We start from the raw sequence: 19945 nt of genomic DNA, 5'->3' as shown, positions 1-19945 counted from the left end.
GCGTACATTAAAGGTTAACATCAAGTGAAAGCTTACCTATGCATGTCTTTTGATTTTGATCAAATCTGAATCCGTCATCATTACAATAACATCTGTAGCTACCAACACTATTTTGACAGGTTCCATTTCCACATATACCGGGTTGAGTTTCACACTCATTCTCATCTGCAAGTAAACAAGCAGGTATAGATAGCAAGTCATATCAAATGATGATAATCATTTGTTTTGTTCTTACAGTGGCTTTCTGACCTTGTCTTTTGAAAACTCCAGGTGTGCTTTAAATTGCACACCTCAAGATATTCACGCATGCTATAAGTTGTGCTATTTTAATCTCACTCCTAAGTTAGGATGTCAATGTGTTTGATCTACACTTTATAGGTGTGTGTTAAATCACACTCATGGCTTGTGATTGCACTCACATACCTCAAAAGACAAGGCCTGAGCTTCATAACAAAATGGCTTCCAAATAGACGAATTTGAATTTGGAGCAATTACACAAGATCATTGCACTTTAAAGAAAGAAAATGGCTGACCATATTGGCCTATGACACACCATATAAACCATTTTAGCATCATCCATGAAGGAATCGCATTAGATGATGCTGCTCTATACACACACCATATAAACCATTTTAGCATCATCCATGAAGGAAGCGCATTAGATGATGCTGCTCTATACACACACCATATAAACCATTTTAGCATCATCCATGAAGGAAGCGCATTAGATGATGCTGCTCTATACACACACCATATAAACCATTTTAGCATCATCCATGAACGAAGCCCATTAGATGATGTTGCTCTATACAAGCACAGTACCTACACTAATCAGTCTGCATTTAGATTCTCTCGGCCATGATTGTTCCATCTGTTGCACTTTCCCATTTCTCATGTCTGTCAAAGGGGACACCTTTGTGAAATCCCTAATGGTTTGTACAGTCATTTAGTTCCAGTCAATTTTCTCCGCATTTGAACACCAATTTGCCTTTTCTTTTGTAACTTCTGGTTGTTTATTATCTTGAAAAGAAATCAAACTTTTGGAATTGTTTCACCAAGAGGTATTTATTTTATTACATGTTTTGTGATTTCCCTCATTCAGTGCAACAGTAAGTGTCCCCTTTGTGTCAGAGGGTGTGGGATGACACAGCCGAATCCCGGCAAAAACAACCAATGGGATGAAGCGATCTATCGCAAGTGACATCATGCCGACTGACAGACAGACATCAAACAAATAAACATATGCATTGAACTTACCACCACAGTGTCTTCTCCTTGCATTGAATACACGTCCTGGTTCACATTCACATCTATAGCCTGTGTTTGGATCTGCAATACACCGGGCATTACCACACTTCAGTGTTGGCTGCTCCTTACATGGGTCAAACTCTGTAAACAAGATGGACATGCAGTAAACAATTTCAAGTGAGATATTACATATATTTATCTGATAATATTATTTCTTTGGTTTTCAATTAAATGCACAACTTTTAGCAACTCTATTCAATTGTGTATATCATTAAAATTGACATTCTCTTGTATCAATTTTTGGGTCTTTCAAGCACTGAAATGTTTCAGATACGACTATCTGCAAAAAGTAAAATGTGCTGCCAATACAGAGGTTAAATTAATGCAAATTATTTGAACATATGACTATGAGGTAAACACCACAATGGCATGGATAAAGAATGATACTGAGATGTCTTTGTGCATCAAAATTAAATGTTGAAGGTAGATTTGAGAGAATCATAAATATGTAGTTCAATTTGTGATGAATCTGTGCAGAGAAACTTACAGAAAAATAATACACATAAAGAAGGGGAGCAAAAGTGTTTTCATTACATGGATCAGAACCTAAGCAAAGGCATTGGTAATTATAATGTGTCCCATATTCTTTGGAGTAGCTTTTATTTTTGTACAGGTATTAGTATCAATTGATGGGCTCACTTGACTCCACACTATCCATTAGGAAGAGATCACTAATACTAAATTCTGTTAGCTATTTCGAACAATGGTTGGACTTTGATGTCCAATGATCTGTAACCTTTTTCTATTACTCCAATGTAACATGGAGTCTATTATAATTGGAATTGCTGTCCATCACAGCGATGATAGAGCACAAGACTTGCAATCCAGATGTTGCTGGTTCAATCCTGCATTAACTAAATGTTCTAGCTCCCCTTCTTATAATTTGTAATACATTGGGATTTCAAATTGTTATCTAAAGAATGAAAACAGTGCAATACATACCTTGAGTGAGTGACAAACACAAAATGCAAGAACAAACCCCATGGATAAACAAGGTGCTGTGTAATGAAAAGATACAAGCTGATCTAACATGCAGTACACATGGTGCAAAAGTGAAGCTAATGCAAGATCTGTGTCAATGGTTAACATTGGTTTAAGAATGTCCTGTTTCTTGACTAAAAGGCAAAAAAAACATTGGTCATTTGATTTTTTTCTGTATCTTCAATTTTGTTTCTTTCTGTTCTTAAGACTGCAATGGTAATAATAAGCTTTGTTAAGCTTGGCTTAATGAGCAGTTTACTTGAGCCACATCAGGACTTTCGGAATAATGATCATTTACATAAAGAAGTATAGAAAAATGCATTACTATGTGGGAAATCCCTTTGCATTTATAAAGTCCCTAATTTGGTGTTACCAATTCACATCTACCTTTAAATTCCTATTGGTGAGTAATGTTACTCAAATTAGAAGTAATGACAATTATAGCAAATTCCAGTTCAATTTGAGTTCAAATTGTATGTTAGTTTTTGCATTCTGATTTTACCAAATTATATGGGCAATTCTAATTGAAATCCATAAACCCCTAATTTAGACATGGCCTTAGTCTCCCACACAAGGGTGTAGATTTCAAATGGAGTCACCCATTCAGGTATCCCCATTTGAAGTTCACATTCCCTGTGTGGAAGATGTCTTCCATAGGGGTGTATATATGAATTTAAACTGGTATGGCCCTATGAAACAAAAAGTATTATGTCAACAAATATTTGGAATGGACATCCCTGAAGTCAGCTGAGATTTATTCATCATATAAAAAACTATAGAAATGAGAGAACAAAACATTAACAGAAACAGTGCAAAACATAGTAATGTATAATAGTGCACAACATTGATATTGCATGTTCAGAGCAAATATACCGTATTCTCTCAAATTAAAGCTCAACATACCATGCAGTATCCTTATTTTGGAATATCCGATCACCGATTTCCCAATATCCAACATTGTTTACAGTATTTGTAGAAATTATTTATTGTTTATTGAATACCACAGCACTGTCAGACAGTACAAGCAATTTTTTCATGGGAATGCTCATTGTAACAAAACCTCTAATTTAATTAACGCCCCCTCTTATATAAATGCACTGACCTGAGGCATTAATTGGAGAGAATAGAGTACACCTAAAAACACAGTATAAGTGTGAAATAAATAACATCAAAGGAATGAAAACAATGTATTGAGAAACAAAGGTACAGGTTAAAATTTTTATACAAAATGCATCAAATGCAATTTAATTCAGTATAAACAATACTTGCACAACATGCCGACTTAGTCCAACATAAATGGCAGATAATTACACATACATATAAATAATAATGACACTATTTTACAACATATTTTATCTTTTACACAAACATACATAAATCCATCACACTATCACACAGATACTGTGACAAGTGTTCAATCTCGCTACAAATGCGGTGTGCCAAAAAAGTATTTTGATTCAAAAATTGCCACCAATTTTCTTTGAAAATGGTGATTCTCTTGCTGCACATTTCCCTTCCACTGTGCCTTAATCACAACATATGGTTCCAAAAAGAACTACTTCAAGTTGCTATTGAGCTCTACCTTCATCAGACAAGCAATGACTTCTTTAGAAGCATATGTGACATGATCAAGGGGAATGAGTCACATGTCGACCCTGGTCGAAAATGAGGTTTACATGTGCTTCTAAAGAGGACATTTAATGCTTTCAGAAACTGAAAACCCAATGTTGATATGACTTTTCTTTCCGAAATTACATCAATTTATCAATCGCTGAAAACAATAGAAAACAAAAGAATTTTAACACTTTCTTTGCCAATATCTCAAAATCAATGTTAGAGACATCCGACTCATTCCCCTTGATCGTGTCACATACGGCAACATGAAAACAACATGTGTAATATCTTAGAAAAGAGGAAATTCATTGTATTGCTGGTCTGATGCAGAAACAGCTTAAAGCTGTCCCCATTTAGGCATGTCATTGGAATATGCTAGTATAAACTATCAATGTATAAATTTTTATCTGGTTTCAAAGGCTACCAGATGGCATTAGGGTGTAAGGTCAGGATTAATATTACGAGATTTAGGATTAGAGGAACCATCCACTTTTCAAAATTTACTCTAAAAACATCCTTCCAGGACGTTGGTGTGGAGCAGCAAATGGCCAACATCCAAAAGCAAGCAACATGGCTCATGATTCAAAATGGCCAGTCACCCATGAGATACAAGGTATGTCAAATTGATTAAAATAACTCTTCATTTATCATAGAAAACTGCTTTATCATTAGTAAAGGAAGCCCTATGAGCATAAAGATGTTACATTAAGTATTATTTGTAACCAAAATAGTGCAGATTTAGAGCTAGTCATGTCACAACCATGGAGGGGTAGGAAGAGTCTATTAGAAAAGTGACAACAAGGTGTTTGGGAAATTAGATGAAAATTTGACCAAAAATAGCTGCTTCAACTTTCAAGTTATCTGCCTTGCACTATCTACTACACTGATGTGTAATGATGGTGTCACAATCACACATAACAACGAATACACACACATAAACACACTTTGTGTGTTGTTTATTTTTTCTTTTCGTTAGTTACATGCAACAATGTATGCATATCCCAAGAAAAATATTACAAGTGCTGCTTGGATTTTATGGTTATGTTTTAACACAAATCATTGAATGCACCACATAGTGGCGTATGTGCAATAAAAATAAAGCATTTCCAAGAAAATCTTGTTTAAAGGATATTTCATAATAACAGAGTTGGTATCTCCACCTATCTCTTAGTGGAGGACTCTATTTGAAATTGAAGTTTTTAAAAGGTTTAGACTATTAAACTGCAACTTAAATAGTTAAAAATAAATCAATATCATAGGACATATCTAGCTCTAAACTTATATGTTAGTAGTGAAACTGTAAGATTTGGAGTTTTCCGGGTCTTCTAAAGCATAAGTCGCACTTAGTCCCTAAGTGATACAGAGCATTTTAGACTTCCAACATCTTTTTGGAGGTCCAAAGACCAAGTTGTGAGATGCATTGGGTCATACAGTCCCAGCATGTTCCCACCATCCCCCATCACAGCCCTGTTTATGCAAAGTAATGGAGCTGTACTAAACACAACACAACAAGAAAGTACTCACTTATGTAACCTGTCATGAATCTATAAACTTGCTCATGTTAAAACAATTTAAATGATACGGTCATGTGCTGCATTATTTGATACTGCATTTGCTACCAAAAACTCTAAATTGACACAGAATGATACCAGTATTTGAAATTTTGTGCATTTTCAAAAGTTTCAAATCAACAGTCGGAATTGCTAAGCATGGCCAAGCTGTTTGCTCACATACCCACAACGAACCCATTGCCTATCCTAAGTGTCTGTGATAAAATGCAGTTTATTCTATTGTTAATTTGAGACACATGGATTGTTATAATGCTTTACTGCTGTTCTTGCGGGCATGATGCGATCATTATTACTGAGATTTTTTCGGGCTATGTCATAGACACTCTGCAATTTTCCTCTGCAACTCTATGTGCTCCGTCTAATTTGCATCTTTTAAAAATGCACCAAATTTCATACACTGGTATCAATCTTTGTCAATTTAGAGGTTTTGGTAGCAAATGTTGTACCAAATTGGAAGTAATAAGATTCAATCAAATTGTCACAACATGCGCAGGTTTATAGATTTATGACAGGTTACATAAGTAAGGACTTTCTTTTTGTGTCATGTTTATAAACACTATATATTCTTTGTGCAATATTCATTATTATTCAAGATATTGTACATTCAATGGTGTGAAATTTTACCAGATGTGAAGGTGAATTTTGAAAATAACACCTAGCTACAAAAACAAAACAAAGACAAAAATCATCTTTTGATCTCATCAGATATAAGTCCGATAAGAACATCTATAAGCTGATGTGACTTTTGCACTTCTATATTCAGAAGTAAAAATCCATTATGGTTGACACAGACGTGAACATACTGATAAAGATCACACAGACAGAAATCCACCGGCAGCAGCTATTTTGGGTAATCATCATGTCACCTATAATATGTGTCAATGTATGATACAAATCTAGGTAATGGGGCTAAATTCACTCAATATTCATTTCATTCAGACATTCACACCAAAATGCCATATCCATAGAACTTTATTCACTGCAGTCTTATATATAATAAGACCACAGAAGTCGATGGCGTGAGTGAGTGAGTGATCTATAAGATGTCATTTTTTACACTTCAAATGGATCATTAAGCCTGCGAAATGCATGATTTAAACCCAAACAATTTCTTAAGACAACACAGATTTGGAAGCCTGCCAAATTCAACAGTTTGTATGCTACTGTTTGACTCTAACTAGGTCAGCGACACCTAAACAAAACACACATCAATCACCTCATTACATTACAGACTTAACTCAAGGAAGCTGAGCTTTTCCTTTCCTTTCTGTGATTTGGTAACTCCTGAATTGCTATTTCTGGCCAGTGTTTGCTATCATCTTTACATCCGATTCAAAATAATGTCAAAATAATGTTAAAATTGCACCTTGTTTATTGTCTCAACAACAATATTTCTTTAATTCATATTTATATATTTTGGTTTGAAAATCAAATTGTGGTCAAATAATATTTAGAAAATAAATATAGGTTGTGTATAGATTAATAATAACATTGCTATGAGTCACATCACCATATACTGGAGTACAGTGTTGTCTCAAAGGCATTCATTTTCCATGTAATGTGTGTATTGGTCAGAAGATATGAACTCAAATTTCAGTAAGTCACTATAAATTAAGAACAACTTAATAATTTCACATAAAATGAATGGGAGTTTTCACCATTATCTTTTGTTAGCAACTATATCCGCCAAAATCAGACAAGGTATTGTCCCAATTATAACACTTTCTCACTCTGAATCAAAACCTCAGCCAAAACAAATTGTGTGTATCATCCATACAAGCCTTTATGAGTTACCCTAAGAGGACATACAATGTCATCTGAGACAGAATTAAAAAGAATTTGCTCAAAAAGGATGGTTGATTCATCTGGTGCCTTCATTGGAAAAAAGGAATCGCAGAAAATAGCGAAAAATGTTGGTACTTTTACAAGGCAAAAAGCAACTTTTCTAGGTATTGTTGATATGGTGCCTTTTAGAAAGAAAGTTTCCTTTTACTAAGACTTAACTTTTTAGATGGTTTGTGTATTTCAAGGTGCAAAATTAACCATAAGGCACACAGTTTTACTGTGACATTCGGAAGTTCAATCATCACAACATTTGTAAATAAACCCTGCCTGAGTTTGTTTGACAGAAGACATCAATCGCAGACTATAGGAAAATCGCTAATTTCGTGTTCATCGTGGAACTCTCGGTACACCAGCAACTTTGTGGGTAGCAACATGAGGGAGTACGGACCAGCTGCGACATTTTCAGAACTGTCCAATCGCGTTTGTGCAATAACACACGTTTGCATCTGCGTCCTACACTGTCCTCAGCTCAATGTTACCCATAAAGGCAGAGTCTTACTGTGTAGTTTCCCCCATGTACAACACAGCTGATCCAGTAACAGGTGTACCAAATTGGATGCTATGCTTATTGATTACTAAATTAGACAGTCACAACGACTTAACATCGGAAATCAACGGCATACGTCCAATCACATATTACTCTATTATTAACGATATTTGTCTGGGTGAAGTTTCCATACTTGGATCAATCAAAAATAAAAACTGAATTAAATTTAATAACATGCACACATTTCTACATGCATCAACATCAAAATGCAAGTCACCATTTCTGTGCAAAAATTGAAAACATACAAGGTAGTTCATAAATAATATAGAAAAAAACTCAACTACATGATTGATTACATCCAATAATTTGTGTCAAATTTAAATGTGCACGGCATGGAGCCAATAATCTACGTGCCTGGGCTATGAGTATACAAGTATACGGACTAAGAGCTAACCGCAGTGTACATTGGTGTGCCCAGTTGACAATGACATGGCAGAACTGATCTTGGGTTGAGAGTTGAAGGTGTGGTGGATACACGCACATATGAAAACAGTGTGGTTGAGAAATGGCATTGAAGATGGTTTAATCTTGCTGCTTTTAGGCTTGCTATGAGGGGTTGAAAACCCTGATCATTTACAAATTTGAGTCATTACAGCCTTAACGGTTTCTAAAAAGAGAAATTCAACAGGTTTTTGCATGCTAGTACAGATGATCAGTATTGAAAATGGAAATTACACAAGCCTTTCACCTTTGACAACTACTGTATCAATAGCAAGTTTGAAGCAACTTATGACATTGTCTATAACCATATTCAGATGAACACTGAAATGTTAACGAATACAAGATGGCCAAGTGCCTATTGCTACTGATCTTAAAATGAAGGTGTGCAATGTCACTTGATTGCGGTGATTGACAATGAAATGTGAAAAAAAGTATATATTTTTGCCAATTTGTCATCTCTGACATAACTTTAGCCCCATTCCGTTTACCAGAGGAGGTATAAGCTGTGTGAGTATTTAGAGCAACTACCTTTTGAATCAACAAAGCTTATGATTTATCAATTGTAAAATACAGTACCTCTCTCATCAAATACATTCTATCTCTTTTATAAATGGTATTATTGAAGGTACATTTTTCTCACTAATAAATAGTAAATATGTATAATAAATTATTGCAGGTCACAAAACACAACAAATCTGCACTCATTTATAGCATGTTACATGTATGTGTTATTCAAAACAACACTAGTCAGTAAAGCCAAACAAATCGCCAACCTTTCCTGGAAATTAGCAAACACATTTCCAAAAGGGAGTGACTTGTCTGACAACACCTTAAAAACACAGCCATCATGCAAAAGGTGTAGAATAAAGTGCATAGCAAACTTGTTGCTGGTTCATTTCAGTTAAAACAGTTCATAACTGAATTAAACACAAAACAATCATGCAATAAGGTGCTCAATTAAGTGCATAGCAAACTCATTGTTGATTTATTTCAAAAAATGTCAAAAATCTAGTGTTTAGGCAATACTCCATGCTCAGATTTTTAAAACTGATATGTTGTTTTTCTTGAGATTCAATACTTTTGGCATGAATTTGAACAATTTTATAAACATCTATTTAGCCAAATTACTGGTATTTTTAAATTACCAACCTTTCCTGGAAATTTTTTAAAAACAAAATTTGTTTAAAAATAAACATTAGTGAATGTGTTAAGAGTGTCAATGTGACATATCTGTAGTGGCTGGCCACAAAAGTACAATACAACTCCTGTATGGGCAAGTGTAACTATAGGATGAATCAACATACTTCTTAGTATTATAGTATCAAGTTTCAATCTCTGAAAAGGAGTATTGCCAAGCACTACAAATTTGGCTGATCATCAAGTGTCTAATGCAGTGTTATTAATAGTTTGGTCGATATGACCACAAATATTCTGTGGATTGCTGCCACAAACCTCGACAAAATCTCGACCTCTGATCAAACTCATAGCCATCAGGACAGGTGCATTCTATGGTATTGGGTTTATTCACACAGGTGCCATTGTTGCAGCTACTTCCATAGATTCTACACCAGTTGAATTCTACAGTCAAAAAAGTAAAAATAGTTCAGGTTCACATTAGAGCAATGCTCACAGGTAATAATGTTTTGGAACTAAAATCATGTATGTTGGGCCATTCAGTTAGTTGTAACTGGCAGTGAAAATCAAAAATTTTATATTAGGTCAATTTTTGTTAAAAGGGCCAAAACATATGTTTTAGGGCATTTTTAATATGTTGTGACAATCAAGCCCTAAGACTTGTACAAAGACTGATTTCAAGTTATGCATTATATTTTTTGGAAAACATAAAAATAAAATTTAACCAGTTAGAACTAACTAATGGATACAATTTAGTTATCTTTCATTTGATAAAACAAGATAATATTTTTTTAATTCCAAAAAATTAGAGCTGTATTTTTCTGAAATCAGGAGTAAGTACATGTACAAAAAACCCTAACACCTAGGGTTTAAAGCTCCCACCTTGGGATTGAAATGTAACTGTTGAAAGTATCTAACGAACATTAATGCTATTTACATTCATGTTTTTCTAGACTCTTATTCATGCCCCATAATCAAAATTCATTAAATCAACTGTGAATTGAACTGGCAACTCCCATAACACCACTTAAGGTTTTCCCTCTCAAGAAAAGATCTCAAATTGGAAATCCTAGTCAATCAGTTGTTTGTCCATCAGGATGGATGGATTTAACATTTACATGCTGTGAAGACATATACTTAACATGTTTGTTATAATTACACACAGTAATTCTAACACAATTTACATTTTTCTTCCATGTCACCCGGAAAATCACATTTTATTCTTAACATTTTATTTACAAGTGTTAATTTGAAACCTGTATGACTACACCAGAATGAACTAAAGTAAATTAGTAGATTCTATCAAATGTGCTTTCTTTCTATTTTTTGTTTGTGCTTTGGATGTTTTTAGTATTTGTTTCCAATTTATGTGTGTTTTTGCTCTGTTTGTTATGATACAACTGTATGTTGTTAGCTTTTTCAAACCAATATAACTGATTGTACTTTTTCAGATTAGGAAAGCATGGGTAAATAGTTCAAACTAACATTATCAATTATTACATAAGTAAAAACATTGTAATAAGAAAAAACATGGCATTGGTTAATATTAAACTTACGTATGCAAGATTTTGTGGTGTCATCAAATTCAAATCCTTGTGAGCAGGTGCACTGGTAGCCTCCTCCTCTTCTATTTGGTATACAGGTGCCATTGTTACATATATCAGGATATGCAACACATATATTGGAAACTAGAGTATAACAAACAGGATTCACACCATTAGTCACATCACACATAATACTCTCACAATTGTCACAAATGGGATGTTTCCGTAACAAATCTTACATGTAATCATCTAATACAGGGTGAGTGAGTGCTTGCTCCTCCAATACAACATTCAAATCTTGTTTGTGGTATAGAAAGTAAGTAAATAATCTAGGGTTAGATATAATTGATTTAAGCAATGTCTAAGCTCTCACAAGAACTTTATCTTGTGGAAATTTGTTATTTCCTTCCAGAATGTTGTGGACTAGACAATGTGTGATCAATGAAAATGTGATAGATGTACTATATCGAACCACTATTTTGTTGTGAATCTATTAGTTGGATAGCCAACTGGGAAGAAGGAAAAAGGGTACCAACATGACCCATTGATACATTGGGACTTGTTGGTACATTATGCAACATAATATAAAACATCCTCTGCTGATGTAAAGGATGGTGTGTATTATATTGATTCAGTATAAGAAAACATTCTTATTGATAAAACATGAAGACAGAGTACTAGCATGAAAGTTCATCTGTGTTGGTAAACTTCATAATTGGACATTTAAACTTATGATCTCAACATAAAATTAAGACGTACCTCAAATTTTCGGTCACAACTTTGACCTTCATCTGGAGACTGGCAACCCAAGTTTGGGAAGACAGAGGTTTAAATAATTAAACATCTCATTTGAAAAATTTTCAAACTGAGTTTCATTTTTGGCAGCAATTTCAAAAACCTTTGCTGGTTACTGACATGCTGAGTCGAAAGTATTTTCAACTCAGCTGACACGGGACCAATGTTTTTTGCTGTAGTCAAAACTGATAAATTCTATGTGCAATGCTATGTCCTTATTGTGACACCCTGTATCTGTATAGTGATATTGTAATAGACACTGACTGAATGCAACTGTAACCAATCACATTGTAGTCATGTGCTCCGTATAATTAGGTCATTATCGGTTCATGTTCTGGGTTTTCTCAGGGAGGTCATTAAGAAATATAAACCATGCAGTAGTTTGATATTACACATGCAAGAGCTAGTAACAGTTTCAGGAGGTCAATCACATTCAAGTTAAACATATTTTTCATCTTCAAGCAACATTACCTGTTTGCACATGTGTCAATCTCCATAACGTGGTGCAACTGAGAACATTTGATGTACCTCTTTCATACTCATGCATGGTGTACCCATGGTTTACTTGTAGCTATAGTGGGTGGTAGAGCCTACAACTAAAGATTCATTTCAATGCCACTCAAACTCATTGAATATGTGTATTTTACTGAATTTATTCTTAAAGAGTGTCCAGTATTGGTAATATATTATAAATTTGCTACCTGGCATTCAAATTCTGCCAGCTACAACTACAACCCTGAGTCTACCACTGCACTTACATACACAGAGTCTCACAGATGGAGCTTATGTATGGAGTACCCCAGTTTGGGAATGATATGTATTATGATTTTAGGTATTCTATTTTCACTATGTCTATCTTGTAAATATATTTTTTAAAAGTTAAACAATTTTATGATTCTATATAGCATCGTCTTTTTATGGTATGGTTCAACCTGCATGTACATAAACATTACCTAGTCCTACTTTTCTGCTTGTATAAAAATCTCAACCTTTTTGGAGTAAGGAGGGTGAGGCTGTGTATCATAAAGTGCCCCTTTAATGACTATCCCATCATTGACTGCTCATGTTTGTATGTTAACCATGGTGTCCGCATTCAAAAACCTCACATGTGTGAGAATGAATACGTCAATTTGGTGTTTATATCAAATTAGGCTATTCCACTTGAATTACACACACCCCCTATGGAAGACATGACTTTAATCTTTCACACAGGGAGTGTGAATTTCAAATGGGGTTAGTGTTTACCTGAATGGGTGCCTTTATTTGAAATCTACACTCCCTATGTGGGAGATTAAGGTCATATTTTCCATAGGGTGTATGAATTTCAACTGAAATAGCGCAATACTGAATTTTAATTAATTTTAGGGTACACTGTCTCTTTATCCCCATGAGGAAAAGTACAGCAATGTGTGAAGTGACGTACCCCTCATTTGAGACATCATATTCTACTGTGCAATTATTCTGAGTGCATGTGATTACTTCAGGGAGGATAAAAAAGGTTGTGACTGGAGTAATTGAGGTGGAGCTTCTGATTTCTGAATGTTAAAGGTGAAGGTAAAAGGATGCACAAGCATATTCAACAGAGATTTTCTCTTGAAAACCATTGAAATTGTACTCAAGTTTTCGCACTCATCCCAGTGCCTTGCTACAAGGGTATTGACAGAGTGTTGGCACAGGAATTATGGGGGAACTAGGGATTGGGGGTAAACCATTCTTGAAAGGTTAGTGGGACAAGTCATTTTTTGACAGGATGTAAGAGGGTAAGATATTTTGGCAAGCCACCTGAAGAATTCACCTTACACTCAGGTGCACTTAATTAATGTTTTACCTCAGTCAAAATATCACTGAGTGCAAGTGATCAGATACAGTCAGTTTTTTCTATAAAATGCATTACATTTGTGGGAAGTACATTTGATTGATGGGGAAATGACCAAAGGAAATCATAAATCATAGTCTTATTACAAGAGATTTGTGGCTTTTGAGCTCAAGCCAATGAGTGACCAATGTGACCATGTGCTGACCGCATGGTTGAAGAACTTGCCTGTGGGTGGGATAAAATAATATGCTCTTTATTTGAACCCTAAATTGCAATTTAAATGATGACTTGTAAAATGTCAATTGTAGTATGATTCAGATCTATGTAGGTCTGAAATGATCATTACAAAAATGATTTTGTACACAGAAACACTGATTGTCCATATTAATCTATGCTTTCATTTCACCACTGAGGTGTTTTGACATACCAGTACATGCTCCTACAGCAAAGTCATAGGCAAATCCTGCTGGGCACAGACAGTCAAATCCATCCACACGATTCACACATGTACCGTTAGTACAAATACCAGGAAATGCTACACAGTCATCCACAACTGGCAAGGAAAATAAGAACATGGTCTAATCAATATATTTTGTACTAGACTAAACATCCCAGATAAAGTGATTGATACATGTATTGGTAGTAGACACCAATGAATAACTGGTCAACATCACTCATATGAGACAACTAAATTTTTGAGAAAGAATTGTATGTCATCAGCGGTAAACTAATGGATTATCAATCAGCCAATTAATAGCAGCTAGTGTAGTAACAGCTGATCATGGATTATGGTTTCTCTGAAACTGTTGCCAAACTGTTGTGAGTTTGTTGACCAGTTTTAATTTCTAACTGATAGACAACATAGTTTTCATATATATTTAGATTGGTTTCATAGATATCAAGATTTTATGCTTATTACTAGGAGTAAGAAATTACAAACTTTTTGTGCAATGATTGTTTGAACAAAATCATCAATAGCAAAAATGATCTTACTCCATTTAAATCCACTTGTCCCGTTCAACTTTTTTAAAATTCCAACTGACCACACTTGGCAGATCCATCCATTCATAGAACAGAGGTTTATTGTTGCCTAATGATGCTTTTTTAACAAATCCATTCCTAAAGAATGAGACATTTTGTTGACTACCTTACCTTGACATTGTTTAGTTTCTTCATTGTAGTGATAGCCTTGATCACATAGACACTCATATAACACAGGTCTGTCAATGCATGTAGCATTAGGGCAAATATCAGTAAACAATTCACATTCATTGATACCTGTAAAAACAACAACAACAATGACTTAGGGGTGAATCATTTGATTTGCAACCAAAAGATAGTGAACAAGACAAATTTCGCCTTACCTACACTTCCATGCCCCTGGAAATCAAATTCCATAAAATTCAATTCAATTTCAAATAAAAGAAATACAAATAAACATATAAATTAGAAATAGTTTCAACCTCCTGCTATATCTCACGATAGAAGTTTTGTTGAGATGATGCTAAATTTGCATACCAGGCTAATCAAATTGACTGTTGCTAAACTTCAGAAAAACAAAATGACACATTAACAGAATATTATTGTTAAGACTCGATCCTGTGCAGTCTGATGCGTCTATGGCAAATCTACCAATTGATATGCTGAATAAGTTCTCAAACAGATAGAATTTCACTCTTGATTTTCAATTATATCAAAATTTACAGCTAATTGTGGGCTATTTGTGATAGAAAATTTAAGGGTATATTACTTGCGGAAGATGTATGAAAATTTCTATTTCATTGTTGTCATTCTGTCTTCTGTTGGCTAGCTCATGATGAATGTACACATTGTTTATGCAAAATTTTACACACTTTTCAGTATGTTTTTTTTTTCATGAGCTTGTATGCATAAAACGTGCCTCAAACCATCTTCCCACACCACATGTATTATTTAATCCACACAACGGATATTGTTAATTGCTGCTGCCAGCAGGTTTTTTTCCAAATGATTGCAATATTTCAAGGAAAGTAAAAAGCCCTCAGGAAAAGCCTCAGGCTACTGTTTCCTGCAATATGAACAACTCATCCCCAAGTAGTGAGAGTATAGCTAGGAAGGGAACAAGCTTGGTAATCAAGGAGTGCTGCTTTAAAGTGCTGTGAAGGTGAGAAATGAGAAATAAGAATGCTAAAATCTAGGAAAAACTAGGTCAGAATGTTGCTAGAATTCAACCAGGAAATCTCAGACTCCATACATCTGCATGTGTAATGCTAGTATTCAACATTAGGATATTTGGCATACTGGATTGGCATGCCTGGGCACCAAAATAGAATACCTTCAGAAGTTTAGCGATTATATATCAAAATTGCACAACAATTGGTATCTTTTTAAAGCATGAGCATACAAAGGTGGGCACATGTCGCACTTAACCAGTGTAATTGGCACAGACCATATTACACACATTGCAAAGCACACACTAGAAAGTGGAGATTGTTGGGCTCATGGTGAAACAATCTGGAGGCACAATATTTGCCTCTATGAGCAAAAAGCAAAGAGGGCAGAGTCTAAACAATATTAGGGTGCTTGCAACCAGCTTATATTCCATATCTTTAAGAAACCTAATAATTCAGAAGGTTCTTATTCAAAAATTTTTAGTCAGATATGAACATCAACTTTCATGTGAAATTCACATCATACTAAAATTAGATACAGATTCAAAACCCACCAGCTGAATTTCTATCCCAGGGATATTTTTCAGTAAGGTTTTGCATTTCTATACACCAGGTGCATCTTTATTACGTAAAAAAGTATGAAATATCAACATGTTGAGTGCCACCTTGACCCCAAAATGTTTGAATTCTCAAATGTGCTAAAGATCATGACAAAATGTGAAAACATATCACCATGATAAATGCCTGCAAGAAACCAGGTCAACAATGTAAGTGGCTGTAAAAACAATGCATAAAAGATGAAACTGTTATACACTAGAAAATTAAAGGATCAGAAACTAACAATCCTCTGACAATTGTATTCTTACTTTTCTGATCTCATGGTGCTGACCAAAGTGTTTTTCAGTGTCATTGGACTTCAATACTTGGTGGTACAATCAGGGGTGTGAGTGACCTCTATTGAAAAAAGAGGATCTTTGTTCAAAAAAGAGGAAAAAAGAGGAACAGCACTGAAATGTGCTCAAAATGGACTGAAAATGAAAGAAATTTCCAAAACAGAGGAATTCAGCTGAAAAGAGGAGATTTCACACCCCTGTACAATGTACAGGTGTTTGGTTACCTGAACATTACTGAATGAAATTAACACAATATTGATGCTTTCTAAATAAATACTAATAAATAAATCTGAACCTTTAATTTTTTTTTAGTAGTGTACACACAGTTTCAACTCTCTCAGTGCTGCAAGGATCATGCCAGAAATGTGAAACATCACATAATTTAAAACAGGTCAAATATGCTAGCTGTAGGATAACAATATATCATTTTCACACACATACCTTCACACATTCAATTATCAAGGTCACATACTGCACAACACACAATGACATCAATACTTTCATAATCTAAAATGATACATACTAGTACATTCTGTTACACATAAAAAAGTAACATTTACAGAAAATATTTTAAAACATACTCAAATATAAGCAAAAGATTTAAAACATTTTTCATTAAAAGAAGACAATCAAGCTAACTAGCCCATAATTTAAATAAACCAATATCAGACAATTGAATCATTGTAAAATTACAACCTCTGAAGTTTGATAATTTGCATCTGAAACCAGTGATACGTGCAACATTACAAGCAACAGTTGGATCAGGCTTGACAGTTGGTATGTGTGTAGATATGCTAAACTTGTTTCAATGCAGATACAAACACCCCCAACACACACCCCACACATCTTACCTCTCTCCTAACTAACCCTCAAAATAATATCCAATTACATACAAATCAGAAAAACCCTGTTGATGCAAGTCTCTAAACATTTAAAAACAACTAAGCATCTACTTCTAATTCATTAAACGATTCCCCTAAATGCAATGTAGCTGGTATCATCACTATAGACTAATGGCTGCACAATTTGCACTAGGCATTGATGATATATAGGCCTACTAATGGCTAATAGCTAATGGATGCAGATGATACCTGTCAGTCAATGCAAACATATTTCATCTTTTATCTGTATTTACAACTTTCAAAGTAGGTTATCTGCTTTCTAATGGCTATGATATTTGCCTTTTCACCTTTTAAAGAGTAGAGAGTATGACACCATAGTATACCACATTTGCTTGCTTTAATGCTTTCAGACGAGTTGCCTTAATTTGTATTTAATTGCCATTGATTTGGTAGATTTTTGTTCATTTTATATTAATAATTATGGGAGTTTTCACTTCACTATTTTTATATTACAAATATTTTGTTTCTCATGGTTGTCACAAAAACCAGAATGTATTATTCTTGTATTTTGTGTGAGTGTGTGGTTGGGATTTATGGTAAAATATCACAGTGCCTGAAAATACATGTTAATGGTCAAATCAGTGGCAAAGTAAGCAGGAAAATATATCATAAGTTGTGGAAACATGAAGCTTGATTTCCGATGGTTTCAGCTTGATTTCCTGACAAGGGCCTCATCCCAATCAACATTCTGCACTGTTACACACGTAAAGAACAAAACTTTTCTTGTACATATACATTCAATTTTGCGTAAAATAGCATACATTTTGTATTATTCATAAATTCTTGAATATAAAAGGAATGCACAGTTTAGTTCAACACTGTGGCCTACAAGACATGTAAAATTATCATTGTACCTTGTATACTGTGTATTTTTTAATATAAAACAATGTGACTTACCCGAATCTAGGCTGACAGTAACTGTAGTAGGTGCTTTGAGCTCTGCTGTTTCACTGCCTCTATTGCTACCAGGTAGAGCATGTGATATTAACTGCTTGCCCTTACCCATCGGACATGTCGCATTAAATTCAGCTGAAATATACAAACATGGATTACATGGATCATTTTGAAAATATGAACAATGTTTAGACTATTAGACAGTAATAGAATTACAAAACTTGCCCACATAAGGGTGTGTGTTAAATAGAAAAGATTATAGGAAAGTGGCCACCACCTCAACCACAATTGGTTTGTTCACACAGCGGTAGCATATCGAGCATCACTTGGGGATATCGCAAAATCCCCTAGATTTCTTGGGATAAATTTGAGGACAAACTTAGGGATTGGATCCTCAAGCCAGTTCACTAAGCGGATTTCCTCAAGTTTTTGCTTGAGAAACATGTTGCTCTCAATGTGAATGCACCTAGTAAGCTTTGGGGTTTCCAAAGCTGACATAAGGATTCTATCATTTCGTTAACATCAAGTTCGGTAGTGACGTCAATGATTTTTCCCGGTTGCGCCGCAAGCACGCCGACAAACCGCCCCTGTATGCGGGCGTGTACACTCAGCACGTTTAACTTTATGTGTGTCATTCGATACTGCGGTGCCGGCGAGCGAAATATGCACATACGTCACTACCGAACTTGAGGTGAAACAAATTCTAGTCTTCAATGGAATCGTGTGGCCATACAGTAGGGACTGTTACAATTCTTGAGTACGTTATCCTCTATGACCGTCTGATGACCGTCTGAACATGCCTATTTTGAACTCATATCTCTTAATCCTAACCATAATCCTAAAAAGTAACCCTAATCTCTTGCGGTGACCACAGATAAGTCTTGCCAAGCATTACCCATTCTGGTGAATACTGCAACAAATCAACTTAAATCAAGTAGAATGAGTTACTTGTCATATAAAATGATGTTGAGACATGTTAGGAACTACATAATTTTGAATATTGATTAATGATTTTGCGGTACAAATGACTCAGTTACATTAGGCTTGGTCCTGTGTCTTTGTAATTACCTGTACATTTGTGATTTATTCTAAACCACAAAATGTGATGTTAAATTTAGAAGTGCTTGTAGGAAAGTTCCTTTCAAATTAACATCAAAATAGTATTCACAGCTTGATTGCCTCTTAAGCTACAGATGATTTTGTAAGTACCACACCTCAATATACTACTTATAGCTATGTTATTATTATTTCCAAAGAAATATAGGCCAAATAATTAATCTACAGGGGTACAAAAGCGATGATGTGAATCATCACTTACTGTTTTACCCATGCATTTTCACATCTCATTCAGATATATACAAAAGAACATTCAGCCGCACTCTCATAAACCACAAAAGTTATATCTCAAAATTAATTTTCATCACAGAAATGTCACCTTCTCAACACTATACCTCAAAAGAAGTCATGTGACATGTTCACACATTTAGTGGAAGCTGGTCATTCTTTATCA

General features: G+C 34.8%; 1 protein-coding gene across 12 annotated transcripts in view; it reads right to left on the bottom strand.

Moving 5' to 3' along the window:
• LOC140152591 (uncharacterized) overlaps positions 1-19945 on the bottom strand; it is a 137208-nt gene that overhangs the window by 37903 nt on the left and 79360 nt on the right. For all 12 annotated transcript variants that reach the window (XM_072174991.1, XM_072174993.1, XM_072174997.1 and 9 more), the window contains 7 exons: positions 18439-18570; positions 14749-14874; positions 14024-14149; positions 10998-11129; positions 9760-9885; positions 1258-1389; positions 37-165 (listed from right to left, as the gene is read on the bottom strand). In XM_072174991.1, the coding sequence (XP_072031092.1) occupies positions 37-165; positions 1258-1389; positions 9760-9885; positions 10998-11129; positions 14024-14149; positions 14749-14874; positions 18439-18570 (903 nt within the window). The remainder of the gene's footprint in view (positions 1-36; positions 166-1257; positions 1390-9759; positions 9886-10997; positions 11130-14023; positions 14150-14748; positions 14875-18438; positions 18571-19945) is intronic.

Source organism: Amphiura filiformis, chromosome 5 (assembly GCF_039555335.1).
Source record: "Amphiura filiformis chromosome 5, Afil_fr2py, whole genome shotgun sequence".
NCBI classification, from domain to species: Eukaryota; Metazoa; Echinodermata; class Ophiuroidea; order Amphilepidida; family Amphiuridae; genus Amphiura; species Amphiura filiformis.
The sequence above is the reverse complement of the archived record's forward strand: the minus strand, read 5'-3'. Positions and strand labels throughout refer to the sequence as shown.